At 34.4% G+C, this 18,488-nt stretch overlaps 1 protein-coding gene across 14 annotated transcripts in view; it reads left to right on the top strand.

Annotated features, from left to right (window-relative positions):
- Positions 1-18,488, top strand: part of CHD9 (chromodomain helicase DNA binding protein 9) — a 277,990-nt gene that overhangs the window by 150,280 nt on the left and 109,222 nt on the right. For 9 of the 14 annotated variants that reach the window (XR_004026514.1, XM_030797120.1, XM_030797100.1 and 6 more), the window contains exon 3: positions 7,689-8,020. Coding sequence is in view for 13 of the 14 variants with exons in the window: in XM_030797120.1 (XP_030652980.1) it covers positions 7,689-8,020 (332 nt within the window). In the remaining variant the exon portion in view is untranslated. Of the gene's footprint in view, positions 1-6,196; positions 6,578-6,680; positions 6,940-7,688; positions 8,021-18,488 lie in introns of those variants that run through there. The other 5 variants (XM_030797154.1, XM_030797146.1, XM_030797163.1 and 2 more) reach the window with 3 other exon arrangements.

The raw sequence follows: 18,488 nt of genomic DNA, 5'->3' as shown, positions 1-18,488 counted from the left end.
TTTTTGAAGTACATCTTAGTCTTATCATTCATCTAAAAATACATTGATTTATACATCTAAAAGACAAAAATTTGGGGGGGTCGGTTTGAGGTTTGTTTGTTTGTTTGTTTGTTTTTTTGAGACAGGGTTTTGCTCTGTCACCCAACCCAACTTGAGTACAGGGGCTAATCATAGCTCACTGCAACCTCAAGCTCCTGGGCTCAAGTAATCATCCCACCTCAGCCTCCCAAGCAACTAGGACTGCAGATGTGCACCATCACACTTAGCTAAGTTTAAATTTTTTTTTAAGAGATTGTGTCTTGCTATGTTGCCCAGGCTGGCCTTGGACTCCTGGCCTCAAGCGATCCTCCTGCCTTAGCCTCCCAAAGTTCTGGGATTACAGGCATGAGCCACCATGCCTGCATTAGGTATTTGTCTTTAAAACACAACTGCGAAACCAGTTTCACACCTAAAAAGATAACCATAATTCTTATATAATCAAATATCTGGTCAGGGTTTCTATTTCTCCAGTTGCTAAGTAAATTTATTTTTACAGTTGGCTGGTTCAGGCCAATATCTAAACTTAGAAAACATATAAACCAAATGCAGTGCTCCACATGTTGTATTTTGTTGAGGTCTTTTAAGTTTCTCTCTCTCTTTTTTTTTTTCTATTTTGTCATTCCAATTAGTCTTAAGTCTCATTTACTCTGTGGTTCCCCTTTTTCGTTTTGTTTCTTACAATTTCTTTGTTGAAGAAATAAGAGTCCTTTGTCCTATGGAGTTTCCTACACTCTGCATTTTACTGATTACATCCCTATTTTGCTGATTACATCTGGATTTTGTTGATTGCATTTAACAAGTTCCTTTTTTTCCCTGTGCTTCCTGTAAGCTAGATGTACATTTGTATTTAAAAAAGAAAACTTGTATGAACACCCACTGTTCATACATGCTTAAAATACTGTTCATACATGCTTAAAATAAAGCCAACCCTTAAAAAGTATTACTGTATCAATGCAAATTAAGATTATGACACTTAAAAAAAAAGAAATGTCATGGTTATCTAAAAGTATAAACCTGGGTACTACTGCAAGTCACAAGACGAAAATAAACCTTTTAATTTGTGAGCATGGTAGTTCCCAGATGTGAAGAAAGTGAAGTGAAATAATTGTTCCACTTCCATGAAAAACTCTGAAAACAAATCTAAGGGTAAAATTCAGAAAAAGATTGACATTATAATTTGCTCTTGGATCAGTTTTTTCTCTTTTCTCTTTAAACATGTCTTTATTGATAGTTTGAAGAAAAATGTTGTATGTATTAAATAAAAATCAAAAGAAGCCACCATACTAATATTTGACACATATTACTAAAATTAACTACAAATCTATTGTTCTTAGGTTGATTTAATATGAATATTTAAGTAAATAATTATTAGGCTTCTATTTTAAAAATAAAGAGACTAAAAACCAGTACACCAGTTTACAATAAACAATTTAAGAGAAGTAAAATGCCTTATTAAATTATCTTTATAATACCAAATTACTTTAAGATACTTTCCTTTTGACTGCAGAGGTTTTAGTTCTTTCCTTTCTTGGCTTCGATGGTACCACTGTCTCCTGATACTTACCTTACCATTCTTGCATTTTCTTGTTGTTTTCCTTCAATAGCTCCTCTTCATCTGCTAGCTCCTGAAACTTGTTGTTTTTGGGTTTCACCATTGGTTCTCTTCTGTTATTCTACATTGTCTCTCTAGGCAGATAAACTCATTCTTGCTCAAGGCTTGGTATCTTCTGTTTTATGTCCTCTTCCATTGAAACTTCCATCCACCTAGTCCTCCAAGCCTAAAGCCTAAGAGTCTTCTTCTCTCTTGAGAAAGGTTGGGAGAATTTTAGCTACAATGCAGTTATATCTCTGTTGTTGAAAATTTATTGTTCTCTGTTTTATTTTTACTAAGGAATTATATCTGGGACCTTGTATTTCTTCGTATTTAAAAAATATGTCAAGGAGGGCCGGGTGCGGTGGCTCATGCTTGTAATCCCAGCACTACGGGAGGCCAAGATGGGCGGATCACAAGGTCAGGAGATCGAGACCATCCTGGCTAACACAGTGAAACCCCTTCTCTACTAAAAATACAAAAAAATTAGCCGGGCTTGGTGGCGGGCGCCTGTAGTCCCAGCTACTCGTGAGCCTGAGGCAGGAGAATGGCGTGAACCTGGGAGGCGGAGCTTTCAGTGAGCTGAGATCACACCACTGCACTCCAGCCTGGGCAACAGAGCAAGACTCCATCTATATATATATGTGTGTGTGTGTGTGTGTGTGTGTGTGTGTGTGTGTGTGTGTGTGTGTGTGTATGTATATATTTATGTCAAGTAGAACATTTCTTTATCTAGATACGTGTGTGTGTATAACCTTCACCACCCCAGCCTGCCAGGAGAGGAACCTGTTCTCTGAATGTACAGTGGTCATGTGATCATTTTCCCCTTCTCTTTTTGAAAATTTATAATTTCTACTTATATCCACACACTAGTGATTCAGTAATTTTATTAATACAACTAAAATATTGGAAATGGAGGAATTCCCCAATATGGCTGTTGGGTACATGTGAAATTATTTCACCACAGGAGAAAGGACCTAAGTCCCCACTCAGATTTTAAAACCTCTAATTTCTTGCCCAAATCTCTTTGCTTCTTTTCCTCATGAAGAAAAAGGCGAGTAACAGGTAGTGTGAAAAATACTAATTTTATTAGAGCCATGAAGAGCATGCATAAGGGTCTGACACCATCCTCTTCTACTCTGTTTGTTTTTTTGTTTTTGTTTTGTTGTTGTTTTTTTAGTAGTTGTCTGGACCCTTTAAATGTATATCATGACTTGCTATTAGGTCATGACCTGTCTTTGACAAACACTTATACTATAAATATTTGAGTTTCCCCAGTACTGAAATATGATATCTAGGGTCTTCCATATATTCCTTCCAGGTGCTATCAAAATAACATATCACATATGATATCATCTCTTGTACTATAGGTTTTCTTTTTTAATGAATATTTGGATATGATATTAATATATGTGCCTTTTTTTTTTTTGCTTATATGTTTGTTTATTTATTTGTTTTGAGACAGAGTCTCGCTCTGTTGCCCAGTCTAGAGTACAGTGGCGTGATCTCAGCTGACTGCAACCTTCACCTCCTGGGTTCAAGCGATTCTCCTGCCTCAGCCCCCTGAGTAACTGGGATTACAGACGTGCGCCACCATGCCCACCTAGTTTTTGTATTTTTAATAGAGACGGGGTTTCACCATGTTGGCCAAGCTGATCTAGAACTCCTGACCTCCAGTGATCCATCCACCTTGGCCTCCCCAAGTGCTGGGATTACAGGCATGAGCCACCGCACCTGGCCTATTATTTTAATCATACAAGCTCATGGGGAGCAAGGCCTGTGACTTTATTTTAAATTTTTAAATACTTTGTGTTTTGAAACTATCACACTTACAGAAAAATTGGAAGCATAGTACAAAGAAATTATTTTACTCCATTTGAATAGGGTGCAGACCTAGTCATCCATCATCCCCAAAGACTTTGGTATATGTTTTCTACAGATCAGAACATTTCCTACATAACCACAGTATAACAAGTAGAAAGTTAATAAAGCAGGAGCTGTGGGGACTCAGAAGAGGAAAAAAACCCAAAATACAATGAAGTAGATTTGACAGAATTTGATGACTGCTTAGATGGGGGAGGGGGAGAAGGGCAGAAAAACCATAACATTGTACGTTTGTGTGTGTGAATTGGGAAATGGCCAACATTAAAAATGTTTAGTTACTTAACACCTCAGTTGATATTCTGTGGGAATATGGTTTTAAAATGCTGTATTCTAGTAGCAGAGGAAATATTTGATCATAGATTTTTTAAGATTTATTAAACAGTTGAGATTCTGAGTCAGGTAATAGAATCTATTGAAAAACTTTATAAGGGAAGTGAGTTGTTTTGGAAATCCTCCTAGATTCTGTGAATAGTGTCAGTGAATTATAAGGGTAATGGAAGAAAACAGCAGGAGGATCTGCATCTTACATTCCAGCCCTGACTTCTCTCTCTGATGATCCAGTCCCAAATTTCAAATTGCTAGAGATCTCCATTTCAAACTCAGTATGAAAAGAATTAAACTTATTACACACGCATATACATTCTTTCTCAACTAGGTTTCCTATTTCTTTTACTTTTTTTTTTTTTTATTAAGACAGAGTTTCACTCTTGTTCCCCGGCTAGAGTGCAATGGTGTGATCTCTGCTCACCACAACTTCCGCCTCCCAGGTTCAAGCAATTCTCCTGCCTCAGCCTCCTGAGTAGCTGGGATTACAGGCATGCACCACCAGGCCCAGCTAATTTTGTATTTTTAGTAGAGACGATTTTTCTCCGTGTTGGTCAGGCTGGTCTCGAACTCCTGACCTCAGGTGATCCGCCCACCTCGGCCTCCCAAAGTGCTGGGATTACAGGCATGAGCCACCACACCTGGCCTTCTTTTACCTTTTCTTGGTCGAGAAACCAAATGCTGGCTCTTCCTGCTCCTCAGCCATGCCTCACCTATGTCTAGTTGATTTCTACACTTTTGAAAGGGCACTGGGAAAAAAAAAAATTCATGCTAGTCTTATTATTTGGTATCTCTGCAATTTTGAGAATGTTACTACTTTCCTTTGTCCTCAAATTAATCTCTGTAAATTATGATAGTTGAACCAAACATGATTAAAATACAGTGGTTAAGAGTGTGGTCTCCCTAACGAGACCCCCTTGTCTTTTAATCCCTGCTCCACTATTCAGTAGCTGTGTGATCTTGGGCAAGTCATTTCTCTATCCCCCAGTATCCTCATATATAAAATGGGAATAACAGTAGTACCTATCTCACAGAGTTGTTTTGAAGATTGAGTCAATATATAGGAAATATTAGGAATAGTGCCTGGTACGTAGTAAACACTACATTTTAGCTCTTATTATCATAATGATTTTTGTAATTGTTTGCTCTCTCAGTTCCATTCTGTCACTTTGTAATGCTACTATCAGAGTATTTCTCTCATTAGCCAGCCCCTTGTCTCCATTATCACTGTTATTACCCTATTATTAATCATGATTAAATTAGTTATTAAATGTAAAATAGAATAATCCCTGGCACTTAGTAAGTAGTCTAAGTGTTATCTCATTATTGTTATTATTTTCACATTGATGACATCTCAAGTCAGATCCTTTCCTTGTCCTTACTTGTCCTCTGCCTTTAATCTCTCATGCCGTCCAGATGGGTCTTTCTAGAGCCCTGTTTAGATAGTGTTGTTTCTGTTTTGGGGCCTTTGGTACCTAAAAGGGGCAGAGGGGGGAACCCAACGTTTTATAGTGATATCAGATAACTAACCAGGACCAACTGAAAAAATGGCGTTGATGAAAGAGGTGAATTTGAATTTTAAAGCAGTGAAATTTTGTTTTAGTGATTTAAGGGCATTGCTTGCTAAAATAGAATCAATTTTTATAGAAAGAAAAGTTGTACTGATGTTCAAATTCAAGTCAACTTGCTACTGAACTAAACCTACAGTTTTACCTGAAAAACTCATCAGTTCAATTAAAATAGAAGGTTAGGAAGAAATGTCAGAAAGGTTTTGAGTTTTTTATGTTACGAAAAAAATATATTCATCCATGTTAAGACGATGAACCAGTTTTAACATTGTTAGTAATCTTTATAAACAGTTCTCATTTGTTCATTTCAAAATTTTAAGCTTCTTTTTATAATTCAAATGAAAATAGCTTCATTTCTGTATTTTCAAAATAGCACTGTTAGCTTTTTGTTAGAAAAATTATAAGAAACCTTATCTAATTTCTTAAACTTATTTTGGGTTCATTTGCATGACCTCTTTAACCCTTTGCTAATCTTCAGCTATTTCATATTTTAAATATTTTAGAGTATCTTGGAGAAAAGTATTTTTCTCTAACAAAAATTGCTTTGGATTTTGTTGTTTTTAAATATTGATAGCCACATAATGCCATTTTACCACAGTTTAGTTCTCAGGTGATTTTTTTAAAATCAGATTTTTATGTATATTTTTTAAAACTTTACTGCAGGAAATGGCAGAGTGAGAGTTAATGTGTTACATGGAGGGAAGAACAGTCCATTGGGGGTTAAATTGCAGAGTCTAATGGAATAATAACTGGTAGCACCATCTGCTGGCCTACTTCCGCAGAAGGAGTCAGTATTTTTAACGACATCTCTAATATTCATGCTGATGCATTTTGATGCTTTGTGCATTCATTTCTTTCTGTGCTTTGTTGGAATCTGGCTATCTGCTTACAGCTATTGAGGAAACAGCTTTTTAGGAGTGTTTACAGCCTTTTTCATATCTAAATAGGATGAACAGTAGATATAAACTTGCCAAGGCAGAAATGTGTTGATAAATCAAAATGTGTATTTGTGGAGGGTTGTGCATCTCTTGGTTGCAGCTTGCTAAATAGGCCATTTAGGAATCTTCTTTCAATGCTTTTTTCTTGAGCACTGCCTGGGGTGGTGAAAAAGCAGAGGGCAAGCCTTTGTCTGACGCCAAAAATGTCTTCAGTGAAGAGGCCAAGAGGAAGGGTAAGTGAAAGCCTGAATGAGTGGGAGGAGGAGGGGTTCTTTGGGCTAAAAGGCTAATGGGATTGAATAACCTTCCTTATTACTGGCTGCTGCTACGGGAGTCGTACTGCATCGCCATCTTGAGCTTGTTGCTGTTTCCTCGAGTCTTGGTTATTTGTTATAGCCTGTAGGCCTTAAGGTGGCATTTTAGTGAGCAATTCTAAACCCTCCTTCCTTTCCCAGTGCTGCAGCACTGCTATGAAACCTTTGATGAGGCAGGTATAGAAAAAATATCCAGTGAAGCACACTGGAATCAGCATGAAAATGTGTTTGGAAATTCCTGATGGTTTTTTCCTTTGGTATAGTCAGAGGCATGTTTACGGGTAAGAACATAACAAAACTGTGATCTAAGTATATGTGGATGAATGCGTGTTTGAAGAGGAAATTCTTTTTAAAATGCTCTTGATCTGCTTCCTGTGATATTGCTAAATATTAATAATTTTAATGTAAAACTGTAAAACTTGTTTATTTCCCAAATTGCTTGAGCAAAATAATTATAATATAGAAAAAGAAAAAAAAATTTCACATTTAACTCTTTCATGGGAAAACTAAAACTTTCTCTAATTTTAAGTATGAGAATGTCTGTTTACTAACTAGCTATGTTGCTGCATTTAAATATTAAATGATTTCAGGTTCTATTTTTCTAAAAGTCATAATAAACTGTATGGAGTAATTCTAAATTAAAATTATTTAAAAATTTATTAATGTTCAGAATTTTGGAGGGAAGAGGAAAGAAAGACTTATTCCAAATGCACAGAATATTTATGGGATAAAATTTGAATCAACTATCTTTACAGGACAAAACTTGAATCAACTAACCGAGAATGCTATGAAAATATCAATGAATCTATATTATTCTTCTTTAACCTTCATTTCTAAAAGTAGCAATTGAGCTGTTTATATCTGTACTAATTTCTTGATAAGCAAAATGTTTTAAATTTGTTTGTAGCACTCACATATTTGCTAATGTAATTTTACCTCTCTAAACATAATTTAAGATTTTCAGATATTTGTGACAATTGTTTTAGATGTACTTTGGTATATTCTATAAAAAATATTTTTATTTCTGTAGCCTCCATCTTCCAAGAAGAGCGATGGTTCTGGGACATATACTAAGTTGCAGAATACCCAGGTGAGGGTCATGTCTGAGAAGAAGCAGAGAAAAAAGGTGGAATCAGAAAGCAAGCAAGAAAAGGCTAATCGTATAATATCAGAGGCCATAGCAAAAGCAAAGGAGCGTGGGGAACGCAATATTCCACGAGTAATGAGCCCTGAAAACTTTCCTAGTGCTTCAGTTGAAGGAAAAGAGGAAAAGAAAGGTAGAAGGATGAAATCCAAGCCAAAGGACAAAGACAGCAAAAAAACAAAAACGTGTTCTAAGTTAAAAGAGAAGACAAAAATTGGGTAAGTTGTTTAAGAATTAAATTTAATTCCTTTCAATGTGTTGTTAAAGTTCAGCCTGTCCAACTGGACATCTACTTTTGATTTTGGGTATATTTACTGCCATATTTGAGTTTTAAATTGTTGGCTACTATGTGTGCTTTATTTCATTGCCGAGTGAATTAGATAATATTCCAGGATCTCCCAAATTTTATGGTTCTGTGAACGTAGAATGTAGAATGTAGCTTTTTGTATGTTAATATTATTAAAAGGGATTTAAAGTAGTAAAATATTTCAGTATATGAATCAGGAAAAGGATAAAAACAAACGAAATCCTTATTGCTGTGCCAGTTTCATATTCACTTTCTTTACAGAGCATGCATTGAAATTCTTTATAAAATTCTTTTTCTGTTGGTTGTACTTGTGCCTCACTGAGTACCTCATAGTTTAGAAACATGAAATGTAATATTTTCTTAGAAAACCACAACTTAGGACTGAATGAAATGGCAAAAAAAAAAAAAAAAAAAAAAAAAAAAACTAATAGCATATAAATCAACAATAAGTAGCTGCCAGTTCTTACTGATTTACTTCCATATAGTCCGATTTACTTTATGTAATAAAGAGGCCAGGTGAGGATTAATGCTCCAAGAGAATTATAAGGACAAAGAATTGCTCTAGGAGGATACATTAATCCTATGTATTTTACTGCTTATCCAAAACATTTTCAAAAAATAAAATACGGTAAATGTTATAATTTGCTTTATAGGTGTATTTGCTTAGCATGCAAGGGTAAGCATAACTAAGCCAACATAGTTTAGAATTGTTTTTTCAGGACTGGTTATTTTTGAGGACTTTATGTGGAAATTTTACATAAAGGGGTCACTCTAAACTTTTCTCTTTTTCACAAAAGAGTCCACAATAAATAATGTCTTTATTGTGAAAATCTTCATTTGCTCAGAAATTGTTGATATATAGATATTTAGAACTAATGCAATTTTATAAACCAAATGAATTCTTAGCATTTTAAATGTAACCACCAGATTATTTAGTTTGGTCCTTATGTCATTCAGGTCCAAACTATTAAATAATATGGGCTCTCTTCTTATAATAGATTAATAATAATATTGATTTTGCATTTTATTTGCAGACAGCTAAAATGAAATTTGAAAGATTTCTACTTCTTTTATTGTTTTTTTAGAGGTTTTAGGTATGAAAGTAACTTATTTTTCCAAAGCTCTGCCCAGTTTTAATTCAGGAAATCCCATATTTAGTTTTTTGCTGCACCAAAATTTAATATAATTAAGGGTTTCCAGTTTTGACTTGTTCAGAGATCTAGACAGAATAGAATACTATTTGGAAGAGTAACGTTTTGAAAAACAATGCATAAAATGAGGAAATTGGTTGATAAACTTTTAAAAGTTACACTAACTGTTACTTGCCTCAAACTTGGGAAGGAACAGCTAAAGGCGAAAGATACCAGAAGTAAATCTAGTTTAAGAAAAAACATTGTACATAAGAGAAAACTAGAAATAATTAAATTAGAGAGAAACACAGATTTTTAGAAAAGTGAATTAATATAGTAAGGGGAGTAGTAACACTGAAGCGGAGTACTGACTCGTTTTGTGATATCTGTATTTTTGTTAGAAGTAGGTAAATTATTCATATTAAATTATTTTAATATTGCACAACATTGACCAATTTTTCTAGAGGTAGCAAATTCTAGAAAACAAAATAGATAAGAATTGTACTAGAAATGATATTTTTTCTGTTTTGGCTAAATACATGGTAACATATTGAGTAGTTGCTAGAAAAGAAAAATTGTTGAAAATATAGGCCTTTTTGATAGAGGAATTTATAAGTTGCAGGCAGATAAGTAGAATTGAAGTTTGTGTATGTATTACTAAGCTGTTAGAGTAAAACAGTATCTTAATCATTTATATCAGTCAAAGACAAAAATTATTGTCATGTTGGAGGAAAAGGCATAGTTGGAATAAATGAAATTCACATACAATCTAGAATTCCAGTATTAGCCAATAGAAATATTTCATTACCGTGCTTTCCAATAAGCCACTATACTTTGTAATTTTGAATTTGGTGAGTTTTAAATTTTTGGGTGAAGAATCATTTAAGTAAAGTTCAGTTGCATCATTTCAACCAGCACCATTTTATATTAAACATCTCATTTAAAATTTTTTATTTTTCTATTAATTTTAGGAAAATTGCGCTGTTCCTAATATCAAATTATTGATATTAGTTAATTTGGAAAGCAGTGCAACTTAATCAACAGCAGTGTAAAATATAAATTTTAAAAGTAATGGACGGGTGCGGTGGCTCATGCCTGTAATCCCAGCAATTTGGGAGGCCGAGGCAGGCGGATCACGAGGTCAGGAGATCGAGACCATCCTGGCTAACACCGTGAAGCCCCATCTCTACTAAAAATACAAAAACAAAATTAGCCGGGCGTGGTGGCGGGCACCTGTAGTCCCAGCTACTCGGGAGGCTGAGGCAGGAGAATGGCATGAACCTGGGAGACAGAGGTTGCAGTGAGCCGAGATCACCCCACTGCACTCTAGCCTGGGTGACAGAGCAAGACTCTGTCTCAAAAAAAAAAAAAAAAAAAAAAAAAAAAAAAATTTTTTAAAGTAACTAAATTTGTAAACAATAATTTATGGTTGATGTCATCAGGGTTGGTGTTTATTTAACCCATATGTGTGATTTGATGTAATCTAGGAAGACTAATCTGAAGAAAAGCAATACTGCCCCTGCTTGCTAATGTGCTTGAAACCTTTTCGTTGTCACTTTTATAGATTAACTTTTTTTCCAGTGCAAAGAATAGAATGTCCTTTTCAGAGCACTTTCTTAGAGTCTCATTTCATTTTTACAATTCCATGAGTTAGAGTGGGCATGCAGTGTGATAATGGGATTAAATTCTTTGGCTCTGGAGCCAGTTGCATTTGTTCAGATTCCAGTTTCATCACTTACAAGCAGTGTAATCCTGTACAAAAAGCTAACATCCTCATGCTTTAGGTTACTCCTCTGTAAAATGGGGATAGGACAGTACTTGCCTCATAGTGTTATTTTGAGGACTAAATCAGTTAATAACATACAAAATAGTACCTGGAATATGCTTAGTGTTCAGTAAATGTTATTCATTGTTTTCTGACAACATAAATAACATAGCTATTTAAGGAAAAAGCCAAGGCCAGGAGCCACACCCCTTCCTTCAAGCCCACACTCATTCAGCTACCTCAGTTCTCTTTCCATTTTTTAAGGCTCTGTTCCTAAATAAGATCAGCTTAAAAATTAAGCAGGAAAACACAGTTGCTACTTGTTAAGGGGAATAATAGATTAACTTATTAATGGCTATTTTGACATGACTATGCCTCTGTTGATCAGGATAGCCAAAGTAGCATTTAGGATAGATAAATATAGTTTGAAATGTGCCTGGAGTTTGAGGGAGTTGCTCATGGTTATGCGGAAGGGTGTGAGTTGAAATGGAAATGGCAGGTGCAAAATGAAGGGTGAGGTAGGCCTGGAAAACTTTTATCTGCTTTGGTGTTTTTTATGATCTTGGCAGTCAGGTTCTAAAAGCTGCCTTTCATACAAAATAGTGAGTATTCCTTCAGTAATAGTAGGTACATAATAGATGCTCCATGAATGGAATGGGATGAGTTTTATGGGATGGACAGATGGATGGAAAGAAGGTTAAATATTAAATGATACCAAGGGTTGAACTTGATTTGTTAAATTGAAAACAGAAATGGCGGCTAATCCATTCATAAAACCACAGGGATATAACTAATAGTTTAGTAATATTAGAGAGTTAGGATGAATTTTACAAATTTATTTTAGAATCTAAGACTTCCAGTAGAATTTTCTTATGGCCCTCTTTGGTTTTAGATTATGGAATGGGATTTCACATGATTTGATAGAAGTATTTTTAAACCTATGATTTATTACTTTGACATTTAAATTATGTTTCCATGTTGTCAGTTGGAATTTACTTCTGTTATAGATTTTCTGGCTGACATAAGTGGAATGCTTTTGGTTACTTAAAAATGTTCTCATAGCCCTGTAAATTTAATCAGTTATTGTCCTTTATGATTAAACTCTTTTCCTTTTTGTATTAACCATAATTATCCTTTGTTTGTGTTACAGGAATAGTAGTTGTCAGGTACTACAAATAGCTTTTAGTTAAAACAACATGTCTAAATTTGGAGATATTTATCAAACTCTATTAGGAATTAAGTATAAGTCATGTTATGAAGAAAAACAATAAAACATCAATTTAGATCTCAAAATGATAGTTGTGTCTGTATTTGCCTCCAAGAAGAAAGGAGGAAAATAACATTGTTAATTACGTGCTATCATATATATGTACATACATGTATAGGTGTGTATTTTTAACAAAACTAGCATGTATGTCCACATGTATGTCTTTAGAGAGACATTCTTATCTATAAAAATCTAAAGGAAAAATAAGATGAACAAAATCTGAGGGAAAAATAAGACATATCATTAGAAATTGTCACTTCATGGTTCTTGTTAATAAAGTGACATATGAAGCCCTGCTTGCAAGGTTTTCAAAATAATAGGAATTTTGAAATAATATATGCTCTAATTAAATATAAATGTGTTAATTGTTTATTGGTGTGTGATAAACGAAAGAGCAGTTGTCAAAATGCATGGTTTAAATTTATTATGAGTTTTTTATTATTAGGCATACCATTAGTAGTTTCCCTGTAAGTTCTACGGTTTTTTTAAAGCCAAGCAGTTAAAATGTTTTGCTGATTTTACTGCTTGCATGTAAATTACAAAACTTAGTAAAAATCTGAAGCATCTTTATCCTCAGAAAGAGTTGATATGTATGTAACTCATTACGAATTTCAAATAAGATTTACAGTTTCATTTTTAAGAATGGTACCTTTATATGAATCATGCTAGTAAGGTTTATCATTGACAAATAGATGTACCACATTTTATTGAATCTAAAGTGTCATCGATTATAAAACAGACACACCATGAATTTTATGTGTCAGTAGAAGACAAATATTGCCAGTTAAAACTGTGGCACGTCATTGATTATTAAATAATTCCTGATTGCAGAGATGTTAATACATAAAAAACAATACATATCTTTTTTTTTTTTTTTTTTTTGAGACGGTGTCTGGAGTGCAGTGGCGCATCTCCGCTCACTGCAAGCTCTGCCTCCCGGGTTCACGCCATTCTCCTGCCTCAGCCTCCCAAGTAGCTGGGATTACAGGTGCCCGCCACCACGCCCGGCTAATTTTTTGTATTTCTTTTTAGTGGAGATGGGGTTTTACCGTGTTAGCCACGATGGTCTCGATCTCCTGACCTCATGATCCTCCCACCTCTGCCTCCCAAAGTGCTGGGATTACAGGCATAAGCCACCGTGCCCAGCCAACAATGCATATCTTTTAAGAATTCAACTGTGCTGAAAAAGTATTGGCTGATTAATACGTAGCTAACAACTTGGATCCTTATTTCTTACTTACACATTAAATACATCAGTAAATTCAGCCTTTCTGAGAAAGGATGTCCAACTTTAAACAGGAAGTAATAGTCCAAGTTCCCAAAAGCTTATAATACAATGTAACGTTTGCATATTTAAGGATTACAGTTTTAACTCCCTTTTAAAACTTGCTCGTTTTTCTAAGATGAGTTTAAGCTTGGGGTCTTGAGTTGAACTTTAAATGGGCATCATTTCACTGAGTGTTTGTGTGTGTGTGTGTGTGTGTGTGTGTGTGTGTGTGTGTGTGTTTTGAGTTTATATTTGAGGACTTAAAAATAGGCTCAGTACCTTTCACTGGGCTTGCAAAGAAAACATAATGTGACATTGTATTTTTGCCTTTTTTCTTCTCTTATGATGAATTGGATGTATTAATTACAACAAATAGACTAATTGGGTAAGATTCATTGTTTGTCCAATTATTGCAATGAGAGAATCAACAGGGGGCAATTACAGATTGATGCAGTGTAGAACACAGCTTGTTGCACAGCAAGTACTACTAACACTTGGGCAGGATTGAAATAAGTGCATAAATTACATCTGAAAATCAAATATAGACATATTAAGGATAAACATTGTGGTTTTCTACTGCCTATACTTATCAAATGAATTTACATTTCAAATTCATACTTTAGTTTGAAATTGCCCTTTGCTGTCAAAAACAACCCATGTTTTGATATTTAGGTCTTTTCCTTGCCTGAGTATCTGTTGCTACATTTTGCTAACATTGATAACAGATCCTTTTAATGTTTTTAAGAACAAAATTTGCATAAAGCTTTTTATTATTAATATATTCTGTATCACTTTGTTGCTTTCTTTGGGGATATTTCTCCTTAGACTAGCAAACTATCAGTTTATTTGAAGCATGTATTTATAATGAAATTTTATTTTAGAATTAATATAGTAAACTCTTTATAATCCATGATGGAAGAATGGAGTGCTCCATAGTAATCAGGTGTTTTGCTTAACTGATTTTATTTTTTCTACTACTGAAACATCTGATTTCCTTCAGATAACATTTATGGCTACCTGTTGTCATTGTATAGATAATAGAGATTTCTGATTTTATGGAAGTCAGGTAAATTTTAATCTTTAAAATTTACTAAAAGATAATATAGTTTCATATTTCTCTTGTGATTATGTTTATTGATATTAAATATCTGTTAACTAGTTGGAGTATATGTGTCATTTTATTTTAAAATCAATAAGATATGTTGGAAATCATAATCTAGGAATAAAGGGATCATCTTTTGGAACTGAACACTGTCTGTCTGTATGGTGGGACCAATACCTACCTGCCTTGCCTATCTCAGAGTTTTTCTCAGAATCAACTGAGGTACTTTAAGCAAAAGCACTTTAAAATTTTAAGTGTTCTATAAATATAAAATAGTTGTATTATTCTGAATATTTGTTCCTAGAGTTTTCTATACTAATTTTTACTCTCTGAGCCAGTGGTTCCCAAACCTGGTAGAGCACCAGAACTCTTGGGAAATATTTTAAAAGTCATATTAGAGTCCTCGTTTTTAGATCAGAATCCTGGGTTTGGGACCCACAAAACAACTGGTTGGGTTATTTTTTTCTTACTTTTATTTTGAAGTAATGTCAGAAGTACAAAAATAGGTCAGAGTTCCCTTAAGCTCTTCACTCACCTTCCTTAAATGTTAACATCTTATGAACCATAGCACAATTATCAAAACCAGAAAATAAACATTTTAATAATCCTATTAACTAATCTGCAGACCTCATGCAAGTTTTGTCAGTTCCTCTTTTTTTTTGTTGGCCAGGATCCAATTCAGGATCCTACATTTCATTTTGTTGTCATATCTCCTTAGTCTCCTTCAATTTAGGATAACTCCTCAGACTTTTTTCTTTTATGATGTTTTCATTTTTGTAACATACTGGCCAGTTATTCTGTAGAATGTACATCAATTTGAGTTTGTTGGGCATTTTCTCATAAAGAATCTGTAATTTATTTTATTTTTGAGACAGAGTCTTGCTCTGTTGCCCAGGCTGGAGTACAGTGGCGCGGATCTTGGCTTACAGCAACCTCCGCCTCCCAGGTTCAAGCAATTCTCCTGCCTCAGCCTCCCAAGTAGCTGGGATCACAGACATGTGCCATCACGCCTAACTGATTTTTGTATTTTTAGTAGAGATGGGGTTTCGCCATGTTGGCCAGGCTGATCTTGAACTCCTGACCTCAGGTGATCCTTTCTCCTCGGCTTCCAAAAGTGCTGGGATTACAGGCGTGAGCCACCACACCTGTCTAGAATCTGTATTTTAAATAGCTTTCATGAAGCTTTCCCCAAACATTTAGGTACTGCTGGTCTGATACCAACCTAATTAATTGTACCTCTGTAATATTACCTAGATACCATTTTAGAATCTATAATAAATTGGTAAGATTTACAGTTTTCAAGTTCATTGTAAATAACCCTATTTCTAAAGTCTCTCTCTCTAGATAGATAGATCATTTTATTTAAAAAAATTATAATATTTTAGAATAGGGTTTTACTTTGTTTCCCAGGCTGGCCTCGAACTCCTAGGCTCAAGTCTTCTCCCACTTCAGTCTACCAAGTAGCTAGAACTATGGGTGCATACCACTGCGCCTGGCTTATACTCTTTTCTTTCTTTCTTTCTTTCTTTCTTTCTTTCTTTCTTTCTTTCTTTCTTTCTTTCTTTCTTTTTCTTTTTCTTTCTTTCTTTCTTTCTTTTCTTTCCTTCTTTCTTTCTTTTTTTCTCTTTCTTTTTCTTTTAAATTACTGGTTTTTTTAAATCTAATTTTAAAATGCCACCCGAATTAACCCAGAATTATATCAGTCAAAAATGATTTCAGAATTGACTTTTTTCCTATCATGGAAATGTACCCTTTTTAAATAGAAAAGGCATGTGTAACATTTTAGACTTAGAAGGTTTAGTAGGGAAATACTATATATCTGAAATATCTCTTACAAAGTTAGAATCTGAAAACGATTTTTGCGTGGGTTATTAAAAATGACTGATGAGTTCATGAAATAAGATGCTATTCCAGACATGTAGAACAATGTTGGAAGAATAATACAGAATATGTGGAAAATAAAGTGAAAGTTGCTTTTTTGTTTTTAAGTAAAATTTTCAAATAATTAGTATAACAAAAGGCTTATCTGAGTTGTGATGGGAAACATTTTTATCTAACCTAACCCCACCACTAGAAAGGGCAAGTGTTTAAGATTTATTTGGTAGCTAGTATTTATTTATTAGTATTTTCTAGAGATTTAGGTAATATTTATCTATAAAAATGTTTAAGCAGCTTAGTCCTTTGTCCTTAGAGAATCTTCATTTAATCCCCTTATGCTATTGTAAAGGAATAGCGGAACGAGTTCATAGTCATTTGTAAATTTTAAAAAATATTTAAATATCTCTGCCTCTCATTTCATTGAAGTTTTTATTCATTGGGATTTGAGGCTTTAAGCAGCCACATAAGATATTGCATCAGAATGTGCATTCACATAATTCATTTAGCTTATCAAACATTGAAAAAATACCTTTTTAAGCAATATATGAAGGGTATTAATAGGCCATGATTTCCATTTCGTGGGAGATTGTTATTTAAACAACTACACTCTCCATGTGTTGTTCTCATCTAGAAACTATTTGAAAATATACATTTAAGTTGGAGATTGATAGCAAGTAGGAGGAAGTATCAAACATGTATTTTTACTACCCAGTTTTATTTAGTATTGTCCCTTACTTTGCCATTAAAAATCATCTGCACCAGTGCCTTAGGATGTAGCAAATATTCACAAGCAAAGTAATGGATACCATTAGGAGGTGGTTCTTACTGGGAGAGGCGTGAGAGGGGGCTTCTGGGAAACTAATGCCTTGTTTCTTGATCTGGAAGCTGGCTACACAAATATTTTCTGTTTGAGAAAATTGAGCAGTACTCTTACGTGTGCACTTTTCTGACTTTGCATTACATTTTAATATTAGTAAACTTGCACTGATAGGGTTATGGAAAATGAGAGATTGGATTGGGTGCATAGTGAGGTTGTGATACCTATGAGATACCCATATGTATATGTGTAATAAGCAATTAGTTATATGAACGTGAAGCTTGGGGAAAAGATCTGAACTAGAGATAAGAGATTTGAGGATCTTTAACTTCTAGGTGGTAGTTAAGAATAGATTAAATGAAATCTCTCAGGGACAGACAGTATATAGAGAAGGAAGGCGGCTGAAGACAGAACTTTGAGAGAAACCAAAGTTTAATAGGCTAGCAGAGAAGAATTGTCAATGACTGAATCCTACGGAAAACTAACATTCAAGGCGTAGATGCAGGAAGAAGAGCCAAAATTTAGTAAAAGCAAGTTTAGTGAGAACCAGAAGACTCTTGTGTCAGGAAGCCAAGAAAGGGGCCAAAAGGAAACAGTTACACGTTAGGACTTAGTTACACGTTACGATTTTTTAAAGTTCTGTTGGATTTGCCATTTTAAAAGTCTTTTGAGTCCTTAAGCATTAGAAGTTTAGGCTTTGGAGTGAGGCATACTTAGTTTCTGTCTCTATTCTTACTATTTGTGTGACTTTGAGCAAGTTATTTAACTTCTCTAGGCCTCAATTTCCTCTTATAAAATAATAGTACTTCCGTTTTAAAATTGTATGAACATCAAGTGAGAGAATGCATGTAAAGTCAGCACAGAGGCTGACTCATAGTAAACATTGAATAAATGGAAGCTATGAATATTAAAAGTAGTTTTAAGAGTTGAGATTATAGTTGGTTGAGGAATGAAACGGAAATGACTCTTTTTGAGAACTTTGGATACAAAGGAGGAAGAACGAGGTCATATGGGGTCTAACAGTAAATATAGCCTCAAGGGAGATTTTTATTTTAGGAAAGAAACTAGAGGAGGAAAAGGGACTAGAACAGAGAGGAAATAAGCAGTGAAAGTGGTGAGAGGGAATGAAGTATAACTATGGTTGGTTCCTTAA

This window comes from Nomascus leucogenys, chromosome 2, assembly GCF_006542625.1.
Source record: "Nomascus leucogenys isolate Asia chromosome 2, Asia_NLE_v1, whole genome shotgun sequence".
Taxonomy (NCBI): domain Eukaryota; kingdom Metazoa; phylum Chordata; class Mammalia; order Primates; family Hylobatidae; genus Nomascus; species Nomascus leucogenys.
The sequence above is the reverse complement of the archived record's forward strand: the minus strand, read 5'-3'. Positions and strand labels throughout refer to the sequence as shown.